We start from the raw sequence: 24,568 nt of genomic DNA, 5'->3' as shown, positions 1-24,568 counted from the left end.
CACTGATTGACAGGGGTGTAATCATATCAGAGAAGTACCCACAAAAAAAAATGGCGAACGCCGAGGAAAAAGGCGGAGCCTATGCAAATACGGAGGCGGGTCCCGGCGCCTTCTCCTCTTTGCTCTTTACCTGTTGCGTGTTTCTCTGTTAGGGATTTTTTCCCTCGCGTTTTTTCCCTCCCGCTCCGGGCGCCATTTTTGAATGTGGATGGTGGCCAGTCCGCAGCCAGGAAGGAGGGAGGGGCTGGAATCTGGGGCTGAAGTCAAAATAAACGGGATGGGCAAAAAGATATTACAGGCCATTTTTACAACCGGGAAGCTGTCTATGGAAGCTGCTGTTTTCCTTGCAGAGACGGCTGTAGGTCGGGAAAGGTGACCTCATCATGTAGGGGTCCGGTCACAGAGGGGTGTAGAGGTCACGCGTCAGACTTGTGAGCGTTTTTGACATCATGTCTGCTGCCTTGGGGTGAAAAAACAACAACAACCCTGCACGGATGAACTGCTGTTAAGACCTGCGAAGGGGACGCCCAGCGGGTGAGAGGAGAAGCGTCCGTCGTGGAACGAGATGGACACTGAGGAAAGGAGGGAGGGCGAGCAGGAGTAAACCTTCCAAGGGGGCGTTCATGGGTCCTCCAAACGGTTGAGGTGAAGTTCAAAAATCGGAATGGAGAGCCCTCCTTTTCTGGAACAGGCTCTTTCTTTTTACTATCCAATGCTTTACTATCCAAGCATTCATCGGTACAACCCTCTTATTTATCCATATCCCAAATGTACCCATGTGTGAAAATAGCTGTCACTTAGAACAGGGGTCTCCAACCTCGGGCAACTCTGGGAGTTGAAGTCCACAAGTCTTAAAGTTGCCCGTGTTTGGAGACCCCTGACTTAGAAGATCCTTGTTTTTCCTTCTCACCTCCCCCCTTTCTTCTTGTTCTCTTTTTAATACTGTTTCAGACACTTTGAAAAACAAACAGTTCCACAGTTTCCCACCTGTTGGGTTTCCCTGGCAGCTTCTTATCCAAGTAGGAGTTGACATGTCCCTACCTAGCCAAGAGAAGGTCAGCCTGATATCAATACCTACTTCTTGTTTCTTCTGTGTAAAATTTGAATTATACAGGCTGTGGAGCAAGAACGTTATGTAAATAGGCATCATACAAAGAGCTGCTAACTTACAATTGGTAGTAATAACGGAATTGAGAGACTCGGTATTTTTCCATTTTTATTGAACCATGGCACAACAGCATCTTTTTTCCCTGTTACTTATATATCTTCATAACAGTGGCCTTGTCTTATGACTAGCCAATCAACAAGGCAGTCTTAAATTATTTTTAATTCAGCCGAATTAAACTTTATGGTCAGTAATGTGTATTACCTTTGTCATCTTTTATTTGTAGAAGAGAAGACTATATAATTTCAGACTATATAAGCAATATACGGATCAATAATAGCACATTTCATGTTTGTGTTTCAGTTGAAGAATGAGTCAATAATACAATTTAACAAGGTAGGGCATTCACTTAATGTAAATAACAAAGTTTGTGAAGAGAGTTAAGATCAGTGCAATCTTTTTTTTTAACCTTTTGTCTGTTGTTTTCCAATAGTCATGCAGAGAAGTAGATTCCTGGAAAATTGAGAATAACCTGGTCCATTAGCGGATAGCAGTATTTCAAGTGCAGTTTGTTTTGGGCTTTAATGTTCAAATTGATATAGTAAGTGCTATCAAAAAGTAACAACTTTTGTTAGATCACTTTAGGTTGATGAAATCTTGCATATTAGTTTATTGATTTAAATAGGTCCAATAAAATATATTTGCCTGCTTATTTTAAATATTTAATTATTTAAATAATTTAGTTAATAGTGTGATTCTATACGTATCAGTTCAAAAGTAAGTGTTATTTCTTCTATGAACTTTAATCCCAGGGAAGTGTATATATAATTACAACATAATTTTAGGTTCACCAATACCAATCTGCAGTTATTAAGTAAACACTCCAAACATGCCAGGTTCCAAGGGAGAAATCGTTAAGAAAGAATACCTACCCACTTCAGTATTCTGCCAAGAAAACAAAAAAGATACTCTCAGCTAGGATAAACTTGACATGACACTGAAATTTGACACTCCCCATCCCCAGTTTGGAAGATATCCAAAAAGCTATTGGGGGAGAAGACAGAGCAAGTATGAAAAGCACTAGTGCTTTTAATGTGGCAGGATTAAAGCTGAAAGAACATCCAGCTGCTGTTGTAGCCAGAGACAAAAGGGGACTTAAATGCAGTACTGCTAATATATATGTATACCATTGGTATGTGGAATGTCAAATCCAGGAAATAAGACAAACTTGGTGTGATCAAAGCAGAAATGTCAAGAGGAACATTAACATTCTGGGAATCAGCAACTAAAATGGAATGGAATGGATCATATCACATCAGAGAAGCATCCGTTTTTCTGCAGACTGAGGCAATAGAGTATCCATTATTAAAAGGATGCCAAAGTTCGTGCTTGGATATACCCCCAAAACTGATAGGCTGTTCTTAGTTCAAATCCATTACAATATTACAGTTACTTGAATCTCTACTCCAACCACAGATTCAGAGGAAGTGAAACTGAACATTCTATGATGACTTGTGATGCAGTGTTGACATAGCACCAACAATGACACATTTATTATGGACTGAATGGAAATGTAAAATAGCATTTTGAATAATTAATACATTTGGCCTAGGTATCTGAAACTATACAGTTGAAAGCTAAATTAAAAAATGATTATATCATTTAATAGTGAATCTCAGCAAGATAAAATATTATTTTTGATAGTCTATTCTCCACAAATAGAGATGGAGAAACTTTAGTGCTGACTGCAGCTTGAATTGCAAGCATCTTGCAAAATTATGGCTTAATTAAAGAAAACAAAGTCATGAAACCAATAAGATACAACAGCAGCATTTTATATAGTTATGCAATGAAAATTACAGATTAAATAAATTGGATTATATTAGATTTGATAAATAGAATACCTAAAATACACCAGACTGAATTTTGTCACATTAATGTTCCCAATGTTCCCAAAAATGCAAAAAGCAAAAGAGGGAAAAGGGATGCTCACTGATATCCTAAAAACGACTGAAGAAGGGCAAAAAGCAAAAGACAACAGAGGCAAAGGAAAATTTGTTGAATAAACACTGAATTTCAGAGAACAGCAAGACAAGGAGATGTAAATGATTGCACAAAGATATTAGGATAACAACTGAATAGAAAAAGCAACAGGTAGGACTTGAAATCATCAGGATTGAAATCATCAGTCATGTTGATATGTACTCTAAAGGAGACACTGAAGTAATTGTCATGCAAAATAATTGTGGAAGACATGAAAATCTCAAAGAGATCAAATTGGAAATATTTAAAAATAGTCTGATATGTTTACATAACTTACACATGGAGCATCAGAAAAGTAGTTAAAAGAACAAGAAAGAATGATTTAGAAAATGTAGGATGCATTCTAATTTATTGCTTCTTAGAGAGATTAGTATATATAGATAATATATCCAAATCCTTCTCTATGGTATAAATAAACATATATAGTACAGATAGAAGATAGATAGAATACTTTATTGGCTAAGTATGATTGGACACACAAGGAATTTGTCTTGGTGTAAATATTCTCAGTATACATAAAAGAAAAGATACATTCGTCAAGAGTCAAGAATCATAACGTACAACACTTAATAATAGTCATAGGGTACAAAAAACAATCAAATCATACTAGGAAACAGTCAATATAAATCATAAGGATACAAGCGACAAAGTTACAGTCATACAGTCACAAGTGGGAGGAGATGGGTGATAAGGAGCGATGAGAAGATTAACAGTAATAGTGCAAACTTTGTAATAGTTGAACAGTGTTGAGGGAATTATTTGTTTAGCAGAGTGATGGCTTTCAGGAAAAAAACTGTTCCTGTGTCTAGTTGTTCTGGTGTGCAGAGCTCTATAGCATCATTTTGAGGAAAAGAGTTGAAACAGTTTATGTCCGGGATGCGAGGGGTCTGTAAATATTTTCACAGTCCTCTTTTTGACTTGTGCAGTATACAGGTTCTCGATTGAAGACAGGCTGGTAGTAATTGTTTTTTCTGCAGTCCTAATTATCCTCTGAAGTCTGTGTCTGTCCTGTTGTCCAGACAGTTATAAAGGTGCAGATGATAGACTCAATAATTCCTCTGTAGAACTGTATCAGCAGCTCCTTGGGTAGTTTGAGCTTTCTGAATTGGCGCAGAAAGAACATTCTTCATTGTGCTTTTTTGATGATGTTTTTTGATGTTAGGTGTCCAATTTAGGTTATGTGATATAGTAGAACCTAGAAATTTGAAGGTCTCTACTGTTGATACTGTGTTGTCTAGTATTGTAAGAGGTGGTAGTATGGGAGGGTTTCTTCTAAAGTCTACCACCATTTCTACGGTTTTGAGTGTGTTCATTTCCAGATTGTTCCGGTTACACCACGAGGCATATGGTATACCTTCCTGTCTGTATGCGGATTCATCATCTCGAATGAGACCAATCACTGTTGTGTCATCAGCAAACTTCAGTATTTTAACAGATGGATCATTTGAGATGTAGTCATTGGTATATCGGGAGGAGAGAAGTAGAAAAAGCACACAGCCTTGGGGGGGCCCTGTGCTGATTGCACAGGTATCAGATGTGATTCTGCCTAGCTTCACCTGCTGCTTCCTGTCTGTTAGGAAGCTTATGATCCACTTACAAGTGTGTTCAGGTACCGCTAGTTTAATTTACTTAGAAGAATACCATGTACTCCTATATGTTATAAACCTACATATGGTATTAACATATAAATAGAATATTTGTATCTCTTAAAATATTTTTATTCTTAATTGCTGATTCTGCTTACATATTAAGAACATTTTAACTAAATTTATATATTGTGATATTTATGGTAAGTGATATGAGTTCATTACATCCAATCTATTGATTTATGTATGAACACAAATATAAATGGACCATGGATTCTAAAAATTAATTCTTTGTAATATTGAGATATTATTTTAGTATGGAAATCCTGTCAGATACATTTTAATTTTATTTTGATTTCTGATAAAATGTATATAATACTATATTTCTGTTTCAGATGCTATGTCCAGCAAAAACCTGGCGGATTGTGACACAGAAGGTGAGTGTGATTTTTATTCTGACTGTTGGGAACAAAGTGTAAAGATGCCAGACAACAAGGAAACTCATTGGTATTTTCACTGCTTTTTCTAAGTTACTAAATGTATTGGGGTTTTTTTTAGCATAGGCAGTTTACATTTTTGTTGTAATGCTGAATTTTGTAAACATCAACAATTAGAAAGCAAACATTTCTGTTTTTTTCCTTTATTTTTCCTAGATTTGACTGACTCTAGCACTGAAAATTACTTCTATTTTGATTCATGCAGTTTGTTTGAAAAAGAAAAAGGGAAAAAGAAATTGCATGGCATAGTGCTTATATTGGAAAATAGCCAAGCAAACAGTGCAAGTTTCTGCAAAGAGAATCCTTTGCTGCAAGGAGAAAAAGTAGAGTGCACTAGTAAATTGCAAGAGGAATTATCACTGGAATCCATATTGTTTTTCAAATGTAAGAATTACCGGTATAATACAAATGGCCAGTCACTGAAATCTTTTTCAAGCAAAATAGTTCCATTCATATACAGTACCTCTCATGGAGACTATTTGTGTTTAAATAAAGCAACCCCTCAACAGATCCTTACTAAAAATTCCACTGAAGGACAAATCATTTATACAGTGAAAGAAGCGTGTGCTTTTGATAAATTCCATCAGAAGCAGTCATCAGATGGTAACTCTCTACCTCAAAAGCAAAACAAAGCTGTGCAAGTTTCTTCTACAGAAATAAAAATAGAGGACAATATTTGCTATAAATCTTTCAAACAATCACCAATATCTACTGAGATAAATAAAGACCTGAAGAAACTTAAAAACTTCCTTAGTTTTGAAAGTCACTTAGTAAGTAGCCATTCAGAATACTCCTCAGAATATTCTTATCAAATTAACAACCAAATTACTGAGCAAATCTGCTCACCTTCCAATTCAGAAGAGTCTATTTCGTTGACATTGGAAGCAACTTATGTATATCCAGACAGTTCATTAGCAAGCAATTCTGAACTTTCACATGTGAGTGAGGATGAAGATTCCCAGAGGCATGCTTTAGCTTTTCAGTTTAAAGACTCTGAACATAACCCACTGTTTAAGAAGTTGCATCTTATTATAGTGCCACGAAAAGAGGCCATACATTTTAAAAAGCAGGGAGAACTTTCTCAAATTCTAATCGATGAAGCCAATTATCTTCTAGCAACTCACTCAGATCCACGAGAATCTAGTTCTTCCAATGAATATTCTGATCAAGCATTACCTACATCAAATCTTTGGTCCTCATATTCATGCTTCCCACACTTCAAATATTCACAGGCAAATCAGCTACCTAACTTTTTTCTTCAGTCATCACCCCAAAATCCAGTTAAATCTGCTTTTCAAAAAAGAAAACTAGAAGTGTCCAAGCCTGTAAAATCAGTTGTGTTTACCAAACAGAAAACATTGCAAAGAGACCAAAAATATAAAAGTAAGCCATCTATCTTCTCCAAATTTCATTCATTTAAAAGATTGGACTTTGAACCTATAGACAAAAATAGAGTAAAAGAACAATATGTGTCTCTAAATCAGACATCTAAATGCCATTGCAGCCCATTGCTTGACTTAACTGTTGATTTGCATTCTGAAGACAAAAATTCTGAAATTTTTTTAACTCGTGACAGAAGTTCTCACAAACAAACTCGAGTTGGCAAAGTCATCCATAGATTTTCCTCTTGTTATTTGCTAAGTCCTAAAAACAGTTTTGAAAGGCTTCACTATATTTCTCCAATTAGAAAAAAAAATCATTTGAAGATGCAAAACATACTGAATTATTTTTTAGGCTGGACTGGCAGACAGAACAGAGATGAAAAATTTAAAGAGGATATTTCTCTGACTTCAAAGATACAGGCAAATGATACTTTTATTTCACATATGCCAGTTGACAAAAGGAGTTCAACTGTTCCACTTCATCCACATTCAAATAATTATTCTGTTCCATTTCCTACAACATTATCTTTTGTAGATGAGGTGAGACATTCACATGTTCCTTCTCTGCAAACAGAGAGAAGGAGTCCTAGAGCATTGCACATTTTTCCAAATGAATGTAAGCATTCATCTGCTCCCTGTGTGGAAATGAAGAGGGATCTTTGGAGTCCTGTGGAATCTTATGGTAAATACAGCACCTGCCATTCCCCTTGTGAAAATTCTAAAACACAACTGCTACCAAATAAATTAAATGTGTGTAATAATAGAAGTATGGAAAAACTGAACTTTGGAATTAATCAGATAGCAGATGGAAGTTTGGTCCTGAAGAAGTTTTCAGTGTGCTCCTGTGGAACTATGTCACAAAGTGGTTTGTTTCCTAACAACAATATTTCAGAGTCAGGTAGAAGAAAAACTAGACCAACTCCAGATAGTAATTGGAAAGCTAATAAGTCTGCCTCAAACAGATGGAATTCCACTGCAGGAACCTTCAACACAGAGAAAGTGTGCTGTGATTGTCACCATGTCTCTCCAACATGTTCTTCGCACAATTCATGCAAACAGAAAGCTCCAAGAAACCAGGTTACTGAAGTAGCATCTTTATTTGAAAATGGATTTCCCATAAGGAATTTGAAAGAGGATGTGAAAAAAAGTGAAACAGTGAAAATAGGTGAAAGAAAAGTCAAATTTCATCTAGGTTCAGATTTAGAAGAGGCTGATCTTTTAACCACACACATTTCATCACCAACTAATGAATGTCATCAAATACCAAAACATTTCGTTTATCAACCTGAATGTTCATGCTGCCAGACTGCTGTTAAAGAACATCTCAGCACATCAAAAGTGTCTAATTATCTTGGTTCAGAAAACCACATGCCAAAGAACTATCTCAATAGAGAGAGTATATTTCTAGTGGATCCTAATCGGCAAATTAAAAGGCAGTGTAAATGTTCCCATGAAATCTCTCTCTTCAAGCCTGAGCAAATTGATGTATATTCAGGAAACAGATCTGAGATTTCAAAAAGGAAGGATCCCAAACTTACCCAGGTTTGTATTTTGTCAACACACACACTCACACGTTTAATTTGATTTAATTTGGAGTAATGCTGTGGTACAGTGTGCATTTACCTAGGAATTAGCCCATTGTTTTTAGTTAATACTTTTAGAAGAAAAATACATTTAACTTTTAATTCTAAGAAAAGCAACTAGTACTTTTAGATGTTTTCTTTATTTAATGTGTTCTTGACAAGCAAGACAATAGTTACAATGCATTATAATATAGATTCAATCTTAAATAGTAGTGTTATCCCAAAAGATTTTGCATGTATGTTGAGAAAATGCTGTCCTAAAATATGTTGCTGTTGTCAATAATAGGTTTCTCTGCTAGCTTCCTGGCTATTGCATTTTGAAACTTTTCTCATATGGGGAGGCTGAAGACAGATGGAAGTTGTCCAATACATTTGTGATTTAAAAATGGCTTCTTCAAAAATAGCCACACATCACTGCCTTTTTCTAAGTAGGACACCCTTCCTTAAAGTGTCATTAGCTACATTGAATCACACATATTCTGCCAGGAGCACCAGGCAAGGGCACAGACCCAATCCTCAGGAGCACAGTTTATATTACAGAGCTATTAAGTTTGAATAATTCCAAAGTATCCTAGGTCAAAATGTCATAGCAATTACTTACATGATTACTCAAAGCTAAACCCAGCCTTGAACAAAAATGAGCTTGCCAAAGCTTGTAAAATCATCAATTTGTTCTGCAGGCACTATATCTTTCCTGTCCTTCCCTAAAAGAAACTTGACTATTCTGAGCAGGTTTACCAAACAAGAACCTGCAGTCATAATAAGTGGAGAGATGTTCACCTACTTTGCTGCTATTTTATATTATAGCTGCTATTTAGCTTGCAATACTAGATAATTGTTCTCACTTTTTATGTGGTGACATCTGTATTGGGCAATTTTTCACTTCATCTTTGGAAATTAGGAGGCAATCTTGTTCTTTGTCTGGTTACCTTTTCTCACAAACACTAATCAATGTCCATCAGGTGTCTGGGGCGGACTATCTTAAATAGCCCCTTCGATAGATGCAGGCTCTTTAGGATTCATATCCTAACCAGAGAGTTTTGATCAAAGAAAAAGATAGATATCCTAAATATCCACGTTACTTATCTGTTCATAAATAAAAAACAGATCCAGTATATGCCTGTCCAGTATATGGCTGAAAGTCTTAGGCTATGGCCCAGATTCCAAAGCATTATGTTTAGAAGATAATTGTATATTGATTTTTTAAAAATATTGTTTAAAATGATTTTGCTTACCTTAGTTTAAATAGCGTAAATTATTGAATATTTTATCATTTAAATATTATTTATATTTGCTGACTAGTGTTAAATGAATTATGAGTCATCTTCAGTCCCTTATTGAAGCTGAAAAACTTTCTGCTTGTTTATTGTTTGTTGTGGGGAAAAATAAGAGGAGCAAGGAGTATTACGTATGTTCACCACCTGAAGTTATTTATAAAAATAATAAAGATGGAATAAAATAAATGATACAAATATTTAGTAAATTACGTACTATAGTTATGCAATCAAACTTACTGTGTTCCACATACCAGTTAAAGTACAAGCAAGCATCAAAGCAAAATAAATTTTGCATAACGTTGTCTTTTCCATTTGGTGTTGCCTGTATTTAGACCAGACATAAATGCTAAAATGATTTTTGTTAACTTAAGGCTTTCTTACAAATGATATATTATTTTGTATAACTAGAAAAGCAAGTACTGCTTTTTTCTTTCCTTGCCTTCTGATCAAAGAAAAAAATTGCAGCCAGTTGTGTAAACAAAATTAAATTAATAATATAATGTATATTATTTTCACTGCTTTTGTATTAAGTATCTGGAAAAGGTAGATTATATTTGTATAATAAAGTACATTGTAGTCATGTGTATAAAGTCACACTAAAAATATAGTATTTTTAGAGATTACTGAATATACTAAGCTCTAGATTTTGATACATTTTGCAAAATCATAAACGTAGCTCAAAATGAAGCAAGTAATCTGTATTCATTATTGACATGTTTTTATTTTTCTTAGGAGTCTTTGAAGTTTAATCATGGTTGGAAGAGATCTGAACAATGTAAATACTGCCAAGAAAAAAATTAATGCAGTCATTTGCAGTAAGAAAAAGATTATTTAAAAATAATGAAATGTTGGTAAATCTTGATATGAACTTCAGAGAAAATCCATTGAAGTACCACAAAAACAGAGGCATAAACAGATATAATTTCACCGATGAAGAATATACATGCCGCTCCAAAGTATAACGGGTGAGAAGATAAAAGCTTCCTGCAGAGATATGTTCCATTACACTTAGTTGAACTTATTTCTGAATAAATATGCATAGAATTAAGTTCTTAATAATGTATACTAAATAGAAAATGTCTTTGATAAATTTCAGAGTGGTAGATAACAGTGGCCTCTTACAGCAAAAATAGTAAAAAGTATCCCAAACTAGCATATTAATAACAGCTTACCTTTTCATAGACTAGTTCCCCCAAAATCAGGTAGTTGTGCTGTAAATCAAGCAATGACAATTCATTTTAAAGCAGGTTTGGTCATCACCATCACATATACATGTAGTCCTCACTTAATGACCATTCATACAAATTATAACAGTGCTGTCAGGTGCAAACAACCAAAACCACTCCGTGAATAGATCTAAATAAATGCTTTATTGCTGATCCATAAAGAGCAAGAATCTCACCAGATGCCTTTGAAAAACAGTAAACATAGGTGTAAGGGGTTTGACCTCAGTGGTTTCCTCCACCAAACCAACTCCAAGCTGTAATGTCTCCTTAATCCTTCTAAAGCAGGGGTGTCAAACTCATGGCCCATGGGCCAGATGCGTCATACGCTGGTAACTTCCATGCCTTTAGCAAAGGGAAAAAGTCATGATACATCATGTAATGACTCAGTGACGCTATAAGTTTCACAGTCTTGCTCTAAAGGATCCCCCTCTCTTTCAGGCAGTGATCCCACCCCAAGTACTGAGTGAATGGTAGTCAATCAGTTGTCAAAGTTCCAGCTGTTGCAACACTCCTGTAGTCACATGATCAAAATTTGGGTGACCAGCTTGCATTTACAACCATAGAACATGGTCATGTTCTCATGGACTACTTCAATATGTGTTGCCTACCTATCTTCTATCTTTGCCCTTTTGGCCTAGCACTCTGCCACCTACCACTTCCAGCCCTACCCCGGCTTACCTTCGCCATCATCTTACTCCTGCTGCTGGCCCAGGATCCAGGTGCTGGGTGAGGGTATAGCCCCAGGATGAAGCTGGTAAATGCAGCAGGGAACAGAGACTTACCTGCTATAGGAATCTGCACAGCCAGGCAGGAAGGAGGCAACTGATGCTTGTGGAGGAGGCAAGATGGCAGCCTAGACAGAAGAACCCTGTTTTGTGCTGCCAGCACAAGGAGTGATAGCTTGCAAACTGCAGAGTGAAAAATATAGCAAAATCTTAACTGCAAAGCATAATATAGAACGAGAAATAACCATGGACATGGCAACAAAACAAGACAGTAACATTCAGTTGACTAAATACAAGATAAAAATTCACAATTTTTCAATAGTTGGGAGTCCCTTATCTTCAGCAGCTACAGATTATTCTGGTAAGCATATAGCATCTTTCCCAGCTAGGTTTGCCAAAGTAATTACTTGTCCTCTTAATTTCATATGTTTATATTTTGTTGTTTGATAGTTATAGAATAGAATTCTTTGTTCGCCAAGTGTGATTGGACACACAAGGAATTTGTCTTGGTGTATATGCACTCAGTGTACATAATAGAAAATATACATTCATCAATAATCATAAGGTTCAACCCTTAATAATAGTCATAGGGTACAACAAGCAATCAAATCATACTAGGAAACAGTCAATTTAAAAAATCACAAGGATACCAGCAACAAAATTACAGTCATAGTGGGAGGAGATGGGTGAAAGGAAGGATGGGAAGACTAATAGTAATAGTAATGCAGACTTAATAAATAGTTTGACAGTATTAAGGGAATTATTTATTTAGCAAAGTGGCTGTGCTTGGTAAAGAAGCACAGGGTAAAGAACTTGAAGTAGCCTTACAAACACACAAACACACAGAAAAATGCTATTTTATACAGGAAAGTAACAAAAAATGAAGTACTCCACTTATACCTGTTGCAGTAATCCACAATATCACTGTTTGGGTATAGGCCATGGATTATATTTGTTGTTGCCCACTATTTATGTTTCAGTCTTCTGCTAGAATTTATTTCAGCCGATTTAGTTGGAAAAGAGAGATAGATGCTGCATCCATATAGTGAATATATGTGCCAAATGGTAAAAATCAGGGTTTGTTTGTTTTTAAACTAAATCATATAACTTGTAATGCTGGGCATACAGACACCTGAGATATGATGCATCATCCCCCTTTCTCAGGCTTTTCTCCTATGATCTCCATTGTAATTATCCAAAGTCCTGTAGACAGCTTATTATAAACACTCACCATTTTATTCCATTAGGGGAAAAGTCTTATCATGGATTTATACAGGGGAGAGGGGGATTACCAAGGCGTCTCTGACTTTTTTCTGTAACTTATTCAAGCAGGGAGGTATGCTAAAGAACACCTTTCATGATGAAGGTGCTGATTTGGTAAAGAAAGTTGAGCCTTTATATCAGGGTTAAGGGTTCACTGGGGGTGAAAGACATAAAAAGAAATACAGGTTATCCTCTACAACAATTTGTTTAGAAACTGAAGTTAGAATGGCACTGAATGAAATGACTTATGACTGTTTTTCACACTTATGACTGTTGCAGCATTCCATGGTCATATGACCAAAATCTGGGCGCTTGGCACCTGGCATGTATCTGTTGCATTGTTCCGGGGTCATGTGATCACCATTTGTAACCTTTCCAGTCAGCTGCTAACAAACAAATTCATTGGGGGAAGCTGGATTCACTTAAAAATTATGTGATTCACTTAACAACTTCAGTGATACACTTAATAACTGACAAAGGTCTTAAGTGGGGCAGAACTCACTTAACAACTGCTTTGCTTAACGGTGGAAATTTTGGGCTCAATTGCTCAATCAAATACGTTTTTCTTATTGGTTGTTCCTCCAGATAGGATTATACCCACATGCCCAACAAGACAAGTTACCAGTAGCTCAGGCTATTTCATAAAATCTAGAATCCTAACCCAATTGTTTACATTTGCTGCTTTCCTTACATAGTCGGTTTGGTTATCTTGGAGATCTTGGTGTAGAATGGGCAACACCAGTTGAATCAGCTAATGCCAACTCTTGTAGGCCATGTCAGGTTTGTATCACAAAATCTTAAATCGCTTTAACAATAATAGTAACAAGGTGCAGAAGGAGAAGCACACAATTCTAATTCTGTTAGAATGTGACAGAGAAATTCCATGCACCTGAAAATTTACTATCCAGACAAGCCAGAAATTCATGAAGATCTTGCTTGAAGAAATTGGTACCATTGTTATTGGGAGAGTTGTAGCATTTCAACAATCTAGATGTAAACTCAAAAGAATATAGGAGCCAACTTTTTTGGAGATAGGGCAAGTTTGTGTCAGATTATTTAACAAGTGGCCACAAAGATAACAATAAGTATTGTCATTAAAATGTATGTGTAAAAGTATCCTGCTATCTAAAAATCTCAAACCAATATAAAATCTGCTTCAGATAATTCAAAAGCAGAAGTTTAGCTTGGCTATATATTCCTTAAAGGACTAGTGATGAAGAACTCAGTGTCTCCAATAAGAGTCAACATGTTTGTAAGATTAATGTTCTTTCATTAATTCATGAATTCCCTAAATGTGATAATTTTTTTGTAAACTCAGAAATAAATATGTTTTCTATTTAAACAGCCACACGATGGCAGTATTTTATGGCAAGACATTTTCTACTGCAGTATGTAGTTTGCAGAAAGTGTTATTTGTTACTTAGAAGTTCAGGAAACCATTCAGATATTTATGAAAATTTAACAATAAAAGACTGGAAAAAAAGTGACTGTGTTCTTTTTATGCTTTGAAGGTCACATTTTTTTCAGAAAGATGCCCCTTTTACAATGGTTAGCTTTGACTAATTTCTTTATTCCCATTAAGTGTTATATCCTATATCTTAATGCATTTCTGTTAGACTAATTTTTTAAAGTTTGGATTCATATCCATAAAATAATTTTGTTTGGTTTAATTACAAAATTTAAATACACTTGACAATTTATAAATTAATTTTCTGTCAAATTATAAAATAGTCTGTGGCTTGCACTTTATGACCTCTGGATAGTTACATTTCTTTCTCATCCTGAAGTTAAAATTTATCACTTGATGAACCTTTACTGATAAGCAGCTGAGCAAGTGTCATTTCTCTGAAAATTGCCTGTTGGCTCTGTATCCCAAAATAGAAATTTAAATCTAGACTTGTTTTCTGTATAGCAGAAGCTGACTGACCAGATTTTACTATTTAGATTCATTTATAAAGAAAGCTGCCAGAGACAGATTTTATGGACATAGTAATAAGGTTAATATGTCAGAACAAAAAAAAGTTTATAAATTTCGGAAGAACAAGCGTACAGAAGTTCAAATCAAAATTAAAAAGCATGGTAATTATGGCAAAACTGAAATTGGGAATATCAATAAATATTTATATTTAATTTTTCTTCTCCACTTGTTTGGGGGAAACATTTTTCTCATTTTGAGAATGGGAAAATGTATAATCATAAGCATGATCCAGCATATAAATGTAAAGGAATTCTTCACAGGGACTTGTTCATAGCACAAGGAATTGCCCATCCATAAACAATCTGCAATTTGCATTTTTATTAGTTTTAAAAAACTATTGATGGTTTTTCAACCATAACAAAGGGACAGTTGACTTTAAAAAACATTTATATAAATGGGTTTTTCTTTTACATTTGTAGGAATAAACAAATGAGATAAACCTATTTGAAGATCTGCTAATATTTAATCAGTTGCTTATATCCTAAAGCATAAAATTTGTGCACACTGATGTCGCTAACTAATTAGTGCCATATATTTAAAAGAAAATATGAATTATTTATTTATTTAATATTGAAATTATAAATACATGGCAAGAAAATTGCTGTAATGGGAAAGGCATTTCCTGTTTTATGTAAGATAGTACCTGCTGTGAAGTATAAAATCCTTAAATGCACATTTTTGCTGATTTCATTAATTAAATGTGCTTATTCAATTGAAATTTTTCAGAGACGGCAGTAATTTTAGTTTGAAACCATTATCTTGGAGTGAGATCATTTTATAATACCTGTTAAATGGTACAGTTTTTCCCCTCCTTTTGTAAAGTACTAAAAAGTCTACTTAAATCATTATTCTTCGCTTATAATTATATCACAAAAGCCTTTGGTGTTTGAGATTCCTGAAAACATTCTAAACGTCACAGAACATATTGAACCGATCTATATTCATAAACATTTCTGGACCTAATGATAGAACTGCATTTATTTTGATTTAGTAGAAAAGCCGATCCCCGATTGCAAAGCCTTTTAGAAAAAAAAGTGAGTGTGCTATAACAAGATTTCCAGGGGATAACATTCACATTTATTTTGGTTCACTGTTGCTTTCAGTTCATTAAAGATGTGCCAAGTTTTGAAGCCTAAAAATTTAACTCAGATCCAGACGTAATAATACCTGATTAGTGTAATCCTGTTGAAATCAATGGGAATTAACCTTCCATTGTTAATAAGCCCATTGATTTATATGCTTTTGGTATGCAATGTCTGGATCTGGTCCATTGTAAACAGGATTAATAAGGGAATCATGAGTAATTAAAAACGTGTGTTGGAAATAGTCGGCATCTATAACTTTAAAATTTGATTGTAGCAGATAGTAAATTTAATAACTGAATTTACTTGATAATGGAAATGTAAATTCGGTTTGAGTTTCAAATAAAAAGCTTCATTGATGGAATAAGTTAAGTAATTCTGGAAAAAATAAATTATCTTGTTTATCAGCTCAACTATTGAATTTGTGAATCCTATTAATTTGTAAATACAATTTTTATTTGTGGTTAATACTGAAACTGTAGTGTTCATTTGTAGAAATAAATATCTCTAATACATATCATTTTAATGGGCTATATGTAAGTCTGTATTTTCACAATTTGACATGATATCTTCTGATATGTTACTTAGGAGTAAACAAAAAAAGATATCAAATATATGGAGATACCCTATTTTTTAAAAAAACTAATTGACATGTGGTATCCCATTTATAATTTCTACTTCTGTTTCAAAATCCAAGAAATTTGAATATAGGAAAGACTCTTGATAATTCATGCTACATGAGTAATAAGATCAGTAACCATGCATCCAATGCCTTGAAGTTCAAGTGCACAGCATGCTTCTATAGCTAGTTGTAGATGATCTGTGGTGGACTTGAATACATGCCTTGATTTTTATGCTTCTTTATCTCTCAGTGGCTTTTGATGCTCTTGATTATGATATCCTTCTGGACTGGCTGTAGGGATTAGAAATTGAGTGCACCATTTTATGGTGGTTCTTATCCTTCCTGAGGGATGATTCCAATCAGTGTTGGTTGGGGAAGAGAGAGGTCACTCCCCAGACCCTGCCTCAGGGCTTGACTCCTGTTCAGTAATTACAAATACCGGCCAAAGTATTGGTACATCCTTTGTCCCAAAAGAACCCCATTTTGGCTATGAAATAAATTGAAACTGGAATAGGTAAGTGGCAGAGACCAGACTAAAAAGAAACATACTAATATACCAACCACAGGAACACTGCATCCAGGGTTGAAAATTACAATGGTAATCAGGAGGTTAGCTAGGGCATTCTGGGAAGTCCACACATCTTAAAGTTGCCAAACTTGAAAATCACTAACATGAACGCCTTTGCTTAATTTCAAGCAGTACCTACTTACTGAACTGCATCATTTTTTTTAAAAAAAAAAAAGCCTTGTCCGGCTTCCACTTTCCTTGAACAGTAATGCTCTATACATTGTAAGTTGAGGACTACCTGTATAACTCTCAAGCATGTTCATTTGTTTATCCCTGGTTTCTGAGATTTATAGGTGTATTTCTTTTGTATTCCTGTACTTCTTATTGATTGTTCTTGATTACACAGATGTTCACATTATCTTTTTACTAAATCTTAAGTTAGATAAATGAAGTTACAAGTGTATATTATCTCGTGACAGAATAAAATTAAATGATAAATTGAAGTAGAAATGTTGTTTAATATGGAACTCTTTCCATTACTATAATCCTGTGAGAAGGGTTTGTTAATGAAGACCATTCTCATCTCTGTTACAGTCAGAGGCTTGCCACACAGCTTAGTGAAGGTTAGATTGTCTTTAAAAATGGCAGTCATGGTAAGCATTTGGCACATATATGCTACAAGAGATGAACAAGACCAACTGTGACATTATCTTTGTTTGCCAAAAATAGCATCCTGGAAAGTCTGAAGAAAAGCTCATTATGTTTGTTAACCTCTCCTGTGTCTGCTGCAGAACCATCAAAGAAAGACTCTGGCATTAGGATGCAGCTTCCCCTTTCAAGGTCTGCCTAAAGCTCAGACAATTGAAACTCAATACACAGTCAGCAACAAAAAGGAAGGAATAAATAGCTTTGACATGGCCCTGACTGAGGTGGTATTGAAACCTGGTCCTATGCACATGTACTTGCCCTGCAAAAAATAAAGTACTCAACAAAACTAAACTACTTTCATAAGCAGCCTCCCCACTCTCTTGTTTTTTATATATGGCAGAGTAAGTAAGGAGGACATACTAAAGCAGTAGCTTGCAGGCTATACAATACCACCATTGACTATTGAACTAACCTATTTTTTGTATTGGCACAATATATTGGACCCTAAACTAATAGAGTGGGTTTGTTCAGTATATTAAGGCACAGAAATCTAAATTTAAAACTAAAGTTAGGTTTTAGCAAACTTAGCATATTGTGTGAATGCATTTTTACATATATAATTAATCTGGTTAGGTATGCTGTGTAAATACAGCTTTAAAAAAATCAAGATGTGAATCCATTAGCTTTATAAATGATATTGCCCCTCTGGACCCAGCAGAAGTTGCTGCCAGACCTCAGTCCCAGTGCTTGGAGGCTGTTGGATCTGGTGGTTGGAATGAAACAGGCTAAAAGCTAAAGTTGAAGCCAAGCAAGACCAAATTGCTCAGTTTATGAGCTTCAGCACTGCCCTTGAGGGGATATAATATCCAGACTATGCTTTTAATGCTCACTCATATTTAAAAGCTACTTGCAAGCAAGAAAGCAATAGTTTCCTTTTTAAAAAAATGTAGACCATCTTTTTTTAAAACTGTGCATGTTATTCTCCCATATTCTGAACTAGTATAGTCCGCTATGCTACTGTAGGATTCTAGTATCCCATTCTTATTTTCTTTGCTGTTTAGTGGAAGAATCAGAATGCATTCAAGAAAAACAATATTCCAAGCCATACAGCTTTCTGGTGTCAACATGATTGTAAAACTATACATTTTTCTTTAGAAATGTTCCTTATTTCCAATCCATAATAATGCAGCTGCAGTAGCAGAGAAGCAACCTACATAGTAAATAAAGCTGGCTTGCAGGTTTGCATATTATTGTTATAGATTATCTTGCCCAGTGGTGAGATTCAATTTTTTTCACTACCGGTTCTGTGGGCGTGGCTTGGTGGGTGTGGCAGGGGAAGGATACTGTAAAATCTCCATTCCCACCTTTCGTTCTCCAGGGGAACGAAACTGCAAAATCTCCATTCCCACCCTACTCCAGGGGAAGGATACTGCAAAATTCCCATTCCCTCCCCACCCTTCTAACCTGCTTTCCAGCTCTGTTCTCTTGTGCAGGGCAACAAAAGAAGACTCAGCTGATCAGTTGGGACTCATGAGGCAAAGAATAGATGGGGCCGGGACCAGTCAAAGATGGTATTCTGAATTAAAAATTTCTGCTACCGGTTCTCTGAACTACTCAAAATTTCCTGGTCAGAACCAGCTGAATACCACCTCTGATCTTGCCTTGGCACTTCTTTAAAGTGAATAACTTAAAAAAAAAAAAAAACTTTAGACACTTCAGTGATGTGGACATCCAGGTTCCCCTGATATACAGTAGTTAACAAGGCATTGATAAAATTAGTATAAATGAAAGGAATAAAATAACACATAGGGCAATCCACAAATGGACTATTGGGATCATAGCATCTGATTTAGCTAGTTCTCGCATATTATTTTCCAAATCTGATTAACCCTTTAGAGCTGCTATTGTTTGTCTCTAGAACAAAATATACAATTCCTGGTAAGGGAGAGCAACATATAGAAAATTTGACATAGAGCAGAATTAAGACAAAATGTATATGGGAGAATTGGACATGGTCATTGTTCTCAGATGGGTTCATTTATGCATTCGGTTGCAAGCTACCAAATTTGGAATGGTTAAGTAAGATACATCATGAATATACGAAATTGCATTGATGTGCCAGGTGTCACATAACCTTTGATATTTATATGAGATAGCCTTTTACTATTATAACCTTTGATGTTTTAATGAGATAGCCTTTTACTATTCTAAGATGTATAATTGAGAACTAACCAACCAAAGTTGGGACAACATTTCAAACAATGTATTGTTTTCCGATTGTGTTCAATGGCATATGTTACATGTTAACTATAGGCTGAGATGAATTCATCCTAGGGCTTTGCAACCCATTAATGTTGACTGTAACCAGTGGAGATTTGTTTCAAGTGCATTGAAATAGCGTGTAATATGAGATGATATCATTGCTTAAACATAGCTAAAAAAGATAAAGCAATTGTTCTATTTTTAAGAAAGAGATTTCATATCATCCTTACACTTGAGCATCCTGGATCTATTTGGACTGAAATACAGAAGAAAATAACATCTGGCAGCCCTTGAATTCAAAATTTCCCTGTGGTTACCAACTTCAAGGAAAACATAAAAGACAAATAAACTCCATTATCTCTAGCTTATTTTCAGTAAGAAATGCTGCAGTTAAAGCCAGCAAAGCTAACCCCTCCACCCCAAATGCATCCAACTATTGTTCAAAGTACAGAACAACAATTGGAGGGTGTTCTGGCAGGCTAAAAATAGAAAGACAGCTGCTGCTGTCGGTTTCTGAGTAACTGAGAATAAAACAATGCTCAAGTATTGTCTGCATTACTGGAGTAGTGACATTGGAATTATTTCCAAACGACCCAAGGGATGGATCAGTAAGTTATTTATAAATGGATGTCATTTTTTCCCCCAAAGTCATTCTACTTCCTCAGAATTCTGCATGAAGTTTTTTTAAAAATAAATTATTTTCCAAAAGATTTGGTGGTAGTCATGATGGCCGCTGATGGCAAACTATATAATGAATGAGGTGAGATTTAAAAGGCAACCATTTCAAATTAGGAATAAACTAGTAGATTTAAAAGAACTCTCAAATCATATTTGTCTTGTGGGGAAGTCATGAACATGTTCAAGTAGTTTATAAGAACAGTACAAAGCCTTTGCCTTCTTCCAAAAAGTTTGTTCAATTTCTAGACTAGCCTGCCATTCTGGGCTTTCCTGGTAGTCTCTCTAATCAAAGCAAGTATTAAACAGATCTGATTCTTCCTAATCTTTTTTAAAGCCAGTCCCTTTCTGCTTTCTGACAGCTTAAAAATACAGGTACTCCTCAACTTACAATAGTTCATATAGTGACCATTCAAAGTTACAACGGTACTGAAAAATGTGACATGACCATTTTTCACACTTACGATCGTTGTGGCATCCCCATGATTACATGATCAAAATTCCAATGCTTAGCATCTGACTTGTATTTATGACTGTTGCAGTGTCCCAGAGTCAAGTGATCACCTTTTGCAACCTTCTAACAAGCAAAGTCAATGGGGAAGTCAGATTCATTTCACAATCATATTACTAATGTAATAACTGCAGGGATTCACTTAATAATTATGGAAAGGAAGGTCGTAAAATGAGGCAAAATTCACTTAACAACATATATTTGGGGCTCAATTGTTGTCGTAAGTCAAAGACTACCTATATTGTCACATCCCCAGAGACTCCCAAATAAATTACTTCAGGAAGACTGAAAAATTAGATAAATAATTTCAAGCACAAAAATTCAATAGTTCAAATCATCTGAATATTTAAAATGAGATTGTGGATTATTCCTGTACAGTACACATTTCTTTCGCGGTGGCACAGTGGCTCAACAGTTAGTATGCTGGGCTTGTTGCTGGAAAGCTGTTAAGAGACCTAAGAAAGAAAAGAAAAGAAATCCCTATCCCCGGTTAAATATGTGTAGAAATATGGTTTTTCCTTGATTTAACATTGTACCATGTTGATTATTGGACTTAACCACAAATTGTTAAAAGGTCTGGAAGTTTAGGAATCTTTCATTGAGTTCGCATGTCAGGATAATAGTTTCATCCTGTATGTCTTTCTAAAGCAAGTAAGCTTAGAAAAAAGCCAGTCTGATAGAGAATTGTTTGCGGGGGGGAGGGGAGGTGTAAGTTCAGAATCAAGAAGAATCATGCTTCATTGTGCCTCCTGTTTGCCCAGAGGTTAAACTGCTCAGTCCAATAAGTCATGTTGTGGCATTGCATGCATGATAATCTATAACAACTGTATGTTTTATACGGGTGACACCCAGCTGCATGCCTGGAATTTGACACGTGCTGCTATTCAAAATAGCACTTAAGAAAAAAGACCTTAGAATAACTGCGGTTCTTTAGAACAACCAGTAGTGCTAGCTACAAGTGTCTGGTATACAACAAAAGGCCTTAATCACACTGTCCAGAAAGGATTTTAAAGATTCTTAGCTGCCATCTTCTTTGCAAATGAATGAAGAACTTTAGCAGCTACCTTTTACAGAGAATCTCTGTTTAAAGTCAATTGTCCCCTTGTCCCCACTAAACAGAATCCCAATGATCCCCTACAATGTTGCTAAGGCAAGGCTTTCTTCCATATCTCTTTCTGATTTACTGTACATTCCTTTGGAAAAATATAATACATTCAGTAAATGCAGCTCATCTCTCAAAATACAGGTGAAACTCAAAAAATTAGAATATCGTGCAAAAGTTCATTTATTTCAGTAATGCAACTTAAAAGGTGAAACTAATATATGAAATAGACTCATTACATGCAAAGCAAGATAGTTCAAGCCGTGATTTGTCATAATTGTGATGATTATGGCTTACAGCTCATGAAAACCCCAAATCCCACAATCTCAGAAAATTAGAATATTACATGCAATCAATAAAACAAGGATTGTACATAGAACAATATTGGACTTCTGGAAAGTATAAGCATGCATATGTACTCAGTACTTGGCTTGGGCCCCTTTTGCAGCAATTACTGCCTCAATGTGGCCTGGCATGGAAGCTATGAGCCTGTGGCACTGCTGAGGTGTTATGGAAGACCAGGATGCTTCAATAGTGGCCTTCAGCTCTTCTGCATTGTTCAGTCTCATGTCTCTCATCTTTCTCTTGGCAATGCCCCATAGATTCTCTACGGGGTTCAGGTCAGGCAAGTTTGCTGGCCAATCAAGCACAGTAATCCCATGGTCATTGAACCAGGTTTTGGTGCTTTTGGCAGTGTGGGCAGGTGCCAAGTCCTGATGGAAAATGAAGTCTGTATCCCCATACAGCTCGTCTGTGGAAGGAAGCATGAAGTGCTCCAAAATCTCCTGGTAGATGGCTGCATTGACCCTGGACTTAATGAAGCACAGTGGACCAACACCAGCAGATGACATGGCTCTCCAAATCAACACAGACTATGGAAACTTCAAGCATCTTGCAGTGTGTGCCTCTCCATTCTTCCTCCAGACTCTGGGTCCTTGGTTTCCAAATGAGATGCAAAAGTTGCTCTCATCAGAAAAGAGGACTTTGGACCACTGAGCAACAGACCAGTTCTGTTTTTCTTTAGCCTAGGTAAGAAGCTTCTGACGTTTGTTGTTCAGGAGCGGCTTGACAAGAGGAATACGACATTTGAAGCCCATGTCCAGGATCTGTCTATGTGTGGTGGCTCTTGATGCACTGACTCCAGCCTCAGTCCAGTCCTTGTGAAAGTCCCCAACACTTTTGAATGGCCTTTTCCTAACAATCCTCTCCAGGCTGCGGTCATCCCTGCTGCTTGTGCACCTTTTTCTTCCACACTTTTCCCTTCCACATAACTTTCTATTAATGAGCTTTGATACAGCACTTTGGGAACATCCAACTTCGTTTGCAATTACCTTTTGAGGCTTTCCCTCCTTATGAAGTGTGTCAATGATGGGTTTCTGCACAACTGTCAGGTCAGCAGTCTTTCCCATGATCGTGATTCCTTCTGAACCAGACTGAGAGACCATTTAAAGGCTCAGGAACCCTTTGCAGGTGTTATGGCTTAATTAGCTGATTAGAGTGGGGCACTTTGAGCCTAGAATATTGACCCTTTTCACAATATTCTAATTTTCTGAGATTATGGATTTGGGGTTTTCATGAGCTGTAAGCCATAATCAACTCAGTTATGATACATCACGGCTTGAACTATCTTGCTTTGCATGTAATATATTAGTTTTACCTTTTAAGTTGCATTACTGAAATAAATGAACTTTTGCACGATATTCTAATTTTCCGAGTTTCACCTGTATATGCTGGAGAGATGCTAATTATAGCTAACATTCATCTGCTTTCAATAAAATAATAATTTATTTTATTTTATTTTTGTATGCAATAGTTTTGTTGGACCAATAATATTGGCAGGATGTCAGAAAGTTCATTTGAATTTTCTCACCTTTGGAATATGTTAAAAAAAAAGCTGGCCATAACAAATAAACTACCAGTATTAGTCATCTAAATCATCTTAGTCCCTTTCTCTTGGCAAAACCTGCACATTTAAACAAGAGTAAGCTTTTCTTTGGCATCCTTTTCAAAATGGATGTAGAATGTAGCCAAATTAAGGCATAGAGTAGATAAGATAATGGAATCTATGACTGCATGATCTTTTTCATTTAATTTCAATAATAATAATAATAATAATAATAATAATAATGCTGCATTTAATTTGCATGCTGCTTGACTCCTAATGACTTTGTATGGTTCACAACAATCAAACCAAGAAATTACAATACTGTAAAATAAATAAAACCTAAAGAAATAAAATGGCCAAAGCCTGGATGAAGAACCAGGTCTTCACTGCTCTTCTCTTCTGATTTCAAGGGAACCTAATTTCTCAGGGTTGGAAAATCACTAGTGCTATATATTGTATTGCGTTTAATTTCATAAAGATGCTTTGGAATACAGTGTATACATGTATAGACAAGTTTTTAACTAGCTGTGACTTTTCCCAGAACTTGTGCTAACAGTGGAGGGTAGCCACTTGGAAGAGTTTCAGAAGTGCTTCATTCATTCACTCTC

The 24,568-nt window shown here is 35.7% G+C and overlaps 1 protein-coding gene across 2 annotated transcripts; it reads left to right on the top strand.

The window, feature by feature from the left end:
* The first annotated feature begins 141 nt into the window (after window positions 1-141).
* On the top strand, window positions 142-10,603 carry LOC113434552 (uncharacterized). Of its 2 annotated transcripts, none has more exons than XM_087929174.1 (4): window positions 142-534; window positions 5,130-5,171; window positions 5,388-8,155; window positions 10,206-10,603. In XM_087929174.1, the coding sequence occupies exons 2-4, from the start codon at window positions 5,135-5,137 to the stop codon at window positions 10,272-10,274; spliced, it is 2,874 nt and encodes a 957-aa protein (XP_087785300.1). In that variant the 5' UTR covers window positions 142-534; window positions 5,130-5,134; the 3' UTR covers window positions 10,275-10,603. The 2 variants fall into 2 exon arrangements, with proteins under 2 accessions (XP_087785300.1, XP_087785299.1); XM_087929173.1 differs by having other exon boundaries at window positions 142-645.
* Window positions 10,604-24,568: the final 13,965 nt, after the last annotated feature.

The sequence above is a fragment of the Pseudonaja textilis genome, chromosome 3, assembly GCF_049901715.1.
Source record: "Pseudonaja textilis isolate UNSWEBS1 chromosome 3, rPseTex1.2, whole genome shotgun sequence".
NCBI classification, from domain to species: domain Eukaryota; kingdom Metazoa; phylum Chordata; class Lepidosauria; order Squamata; family Elapidae; genus Pseudonaja; species Pseudonaja textilis.
The sequence above is the reverse complement of the archived record's forward strand: the minus strand, read 5'-3'. Positions and strand labels throughout refer to the sequence as shown.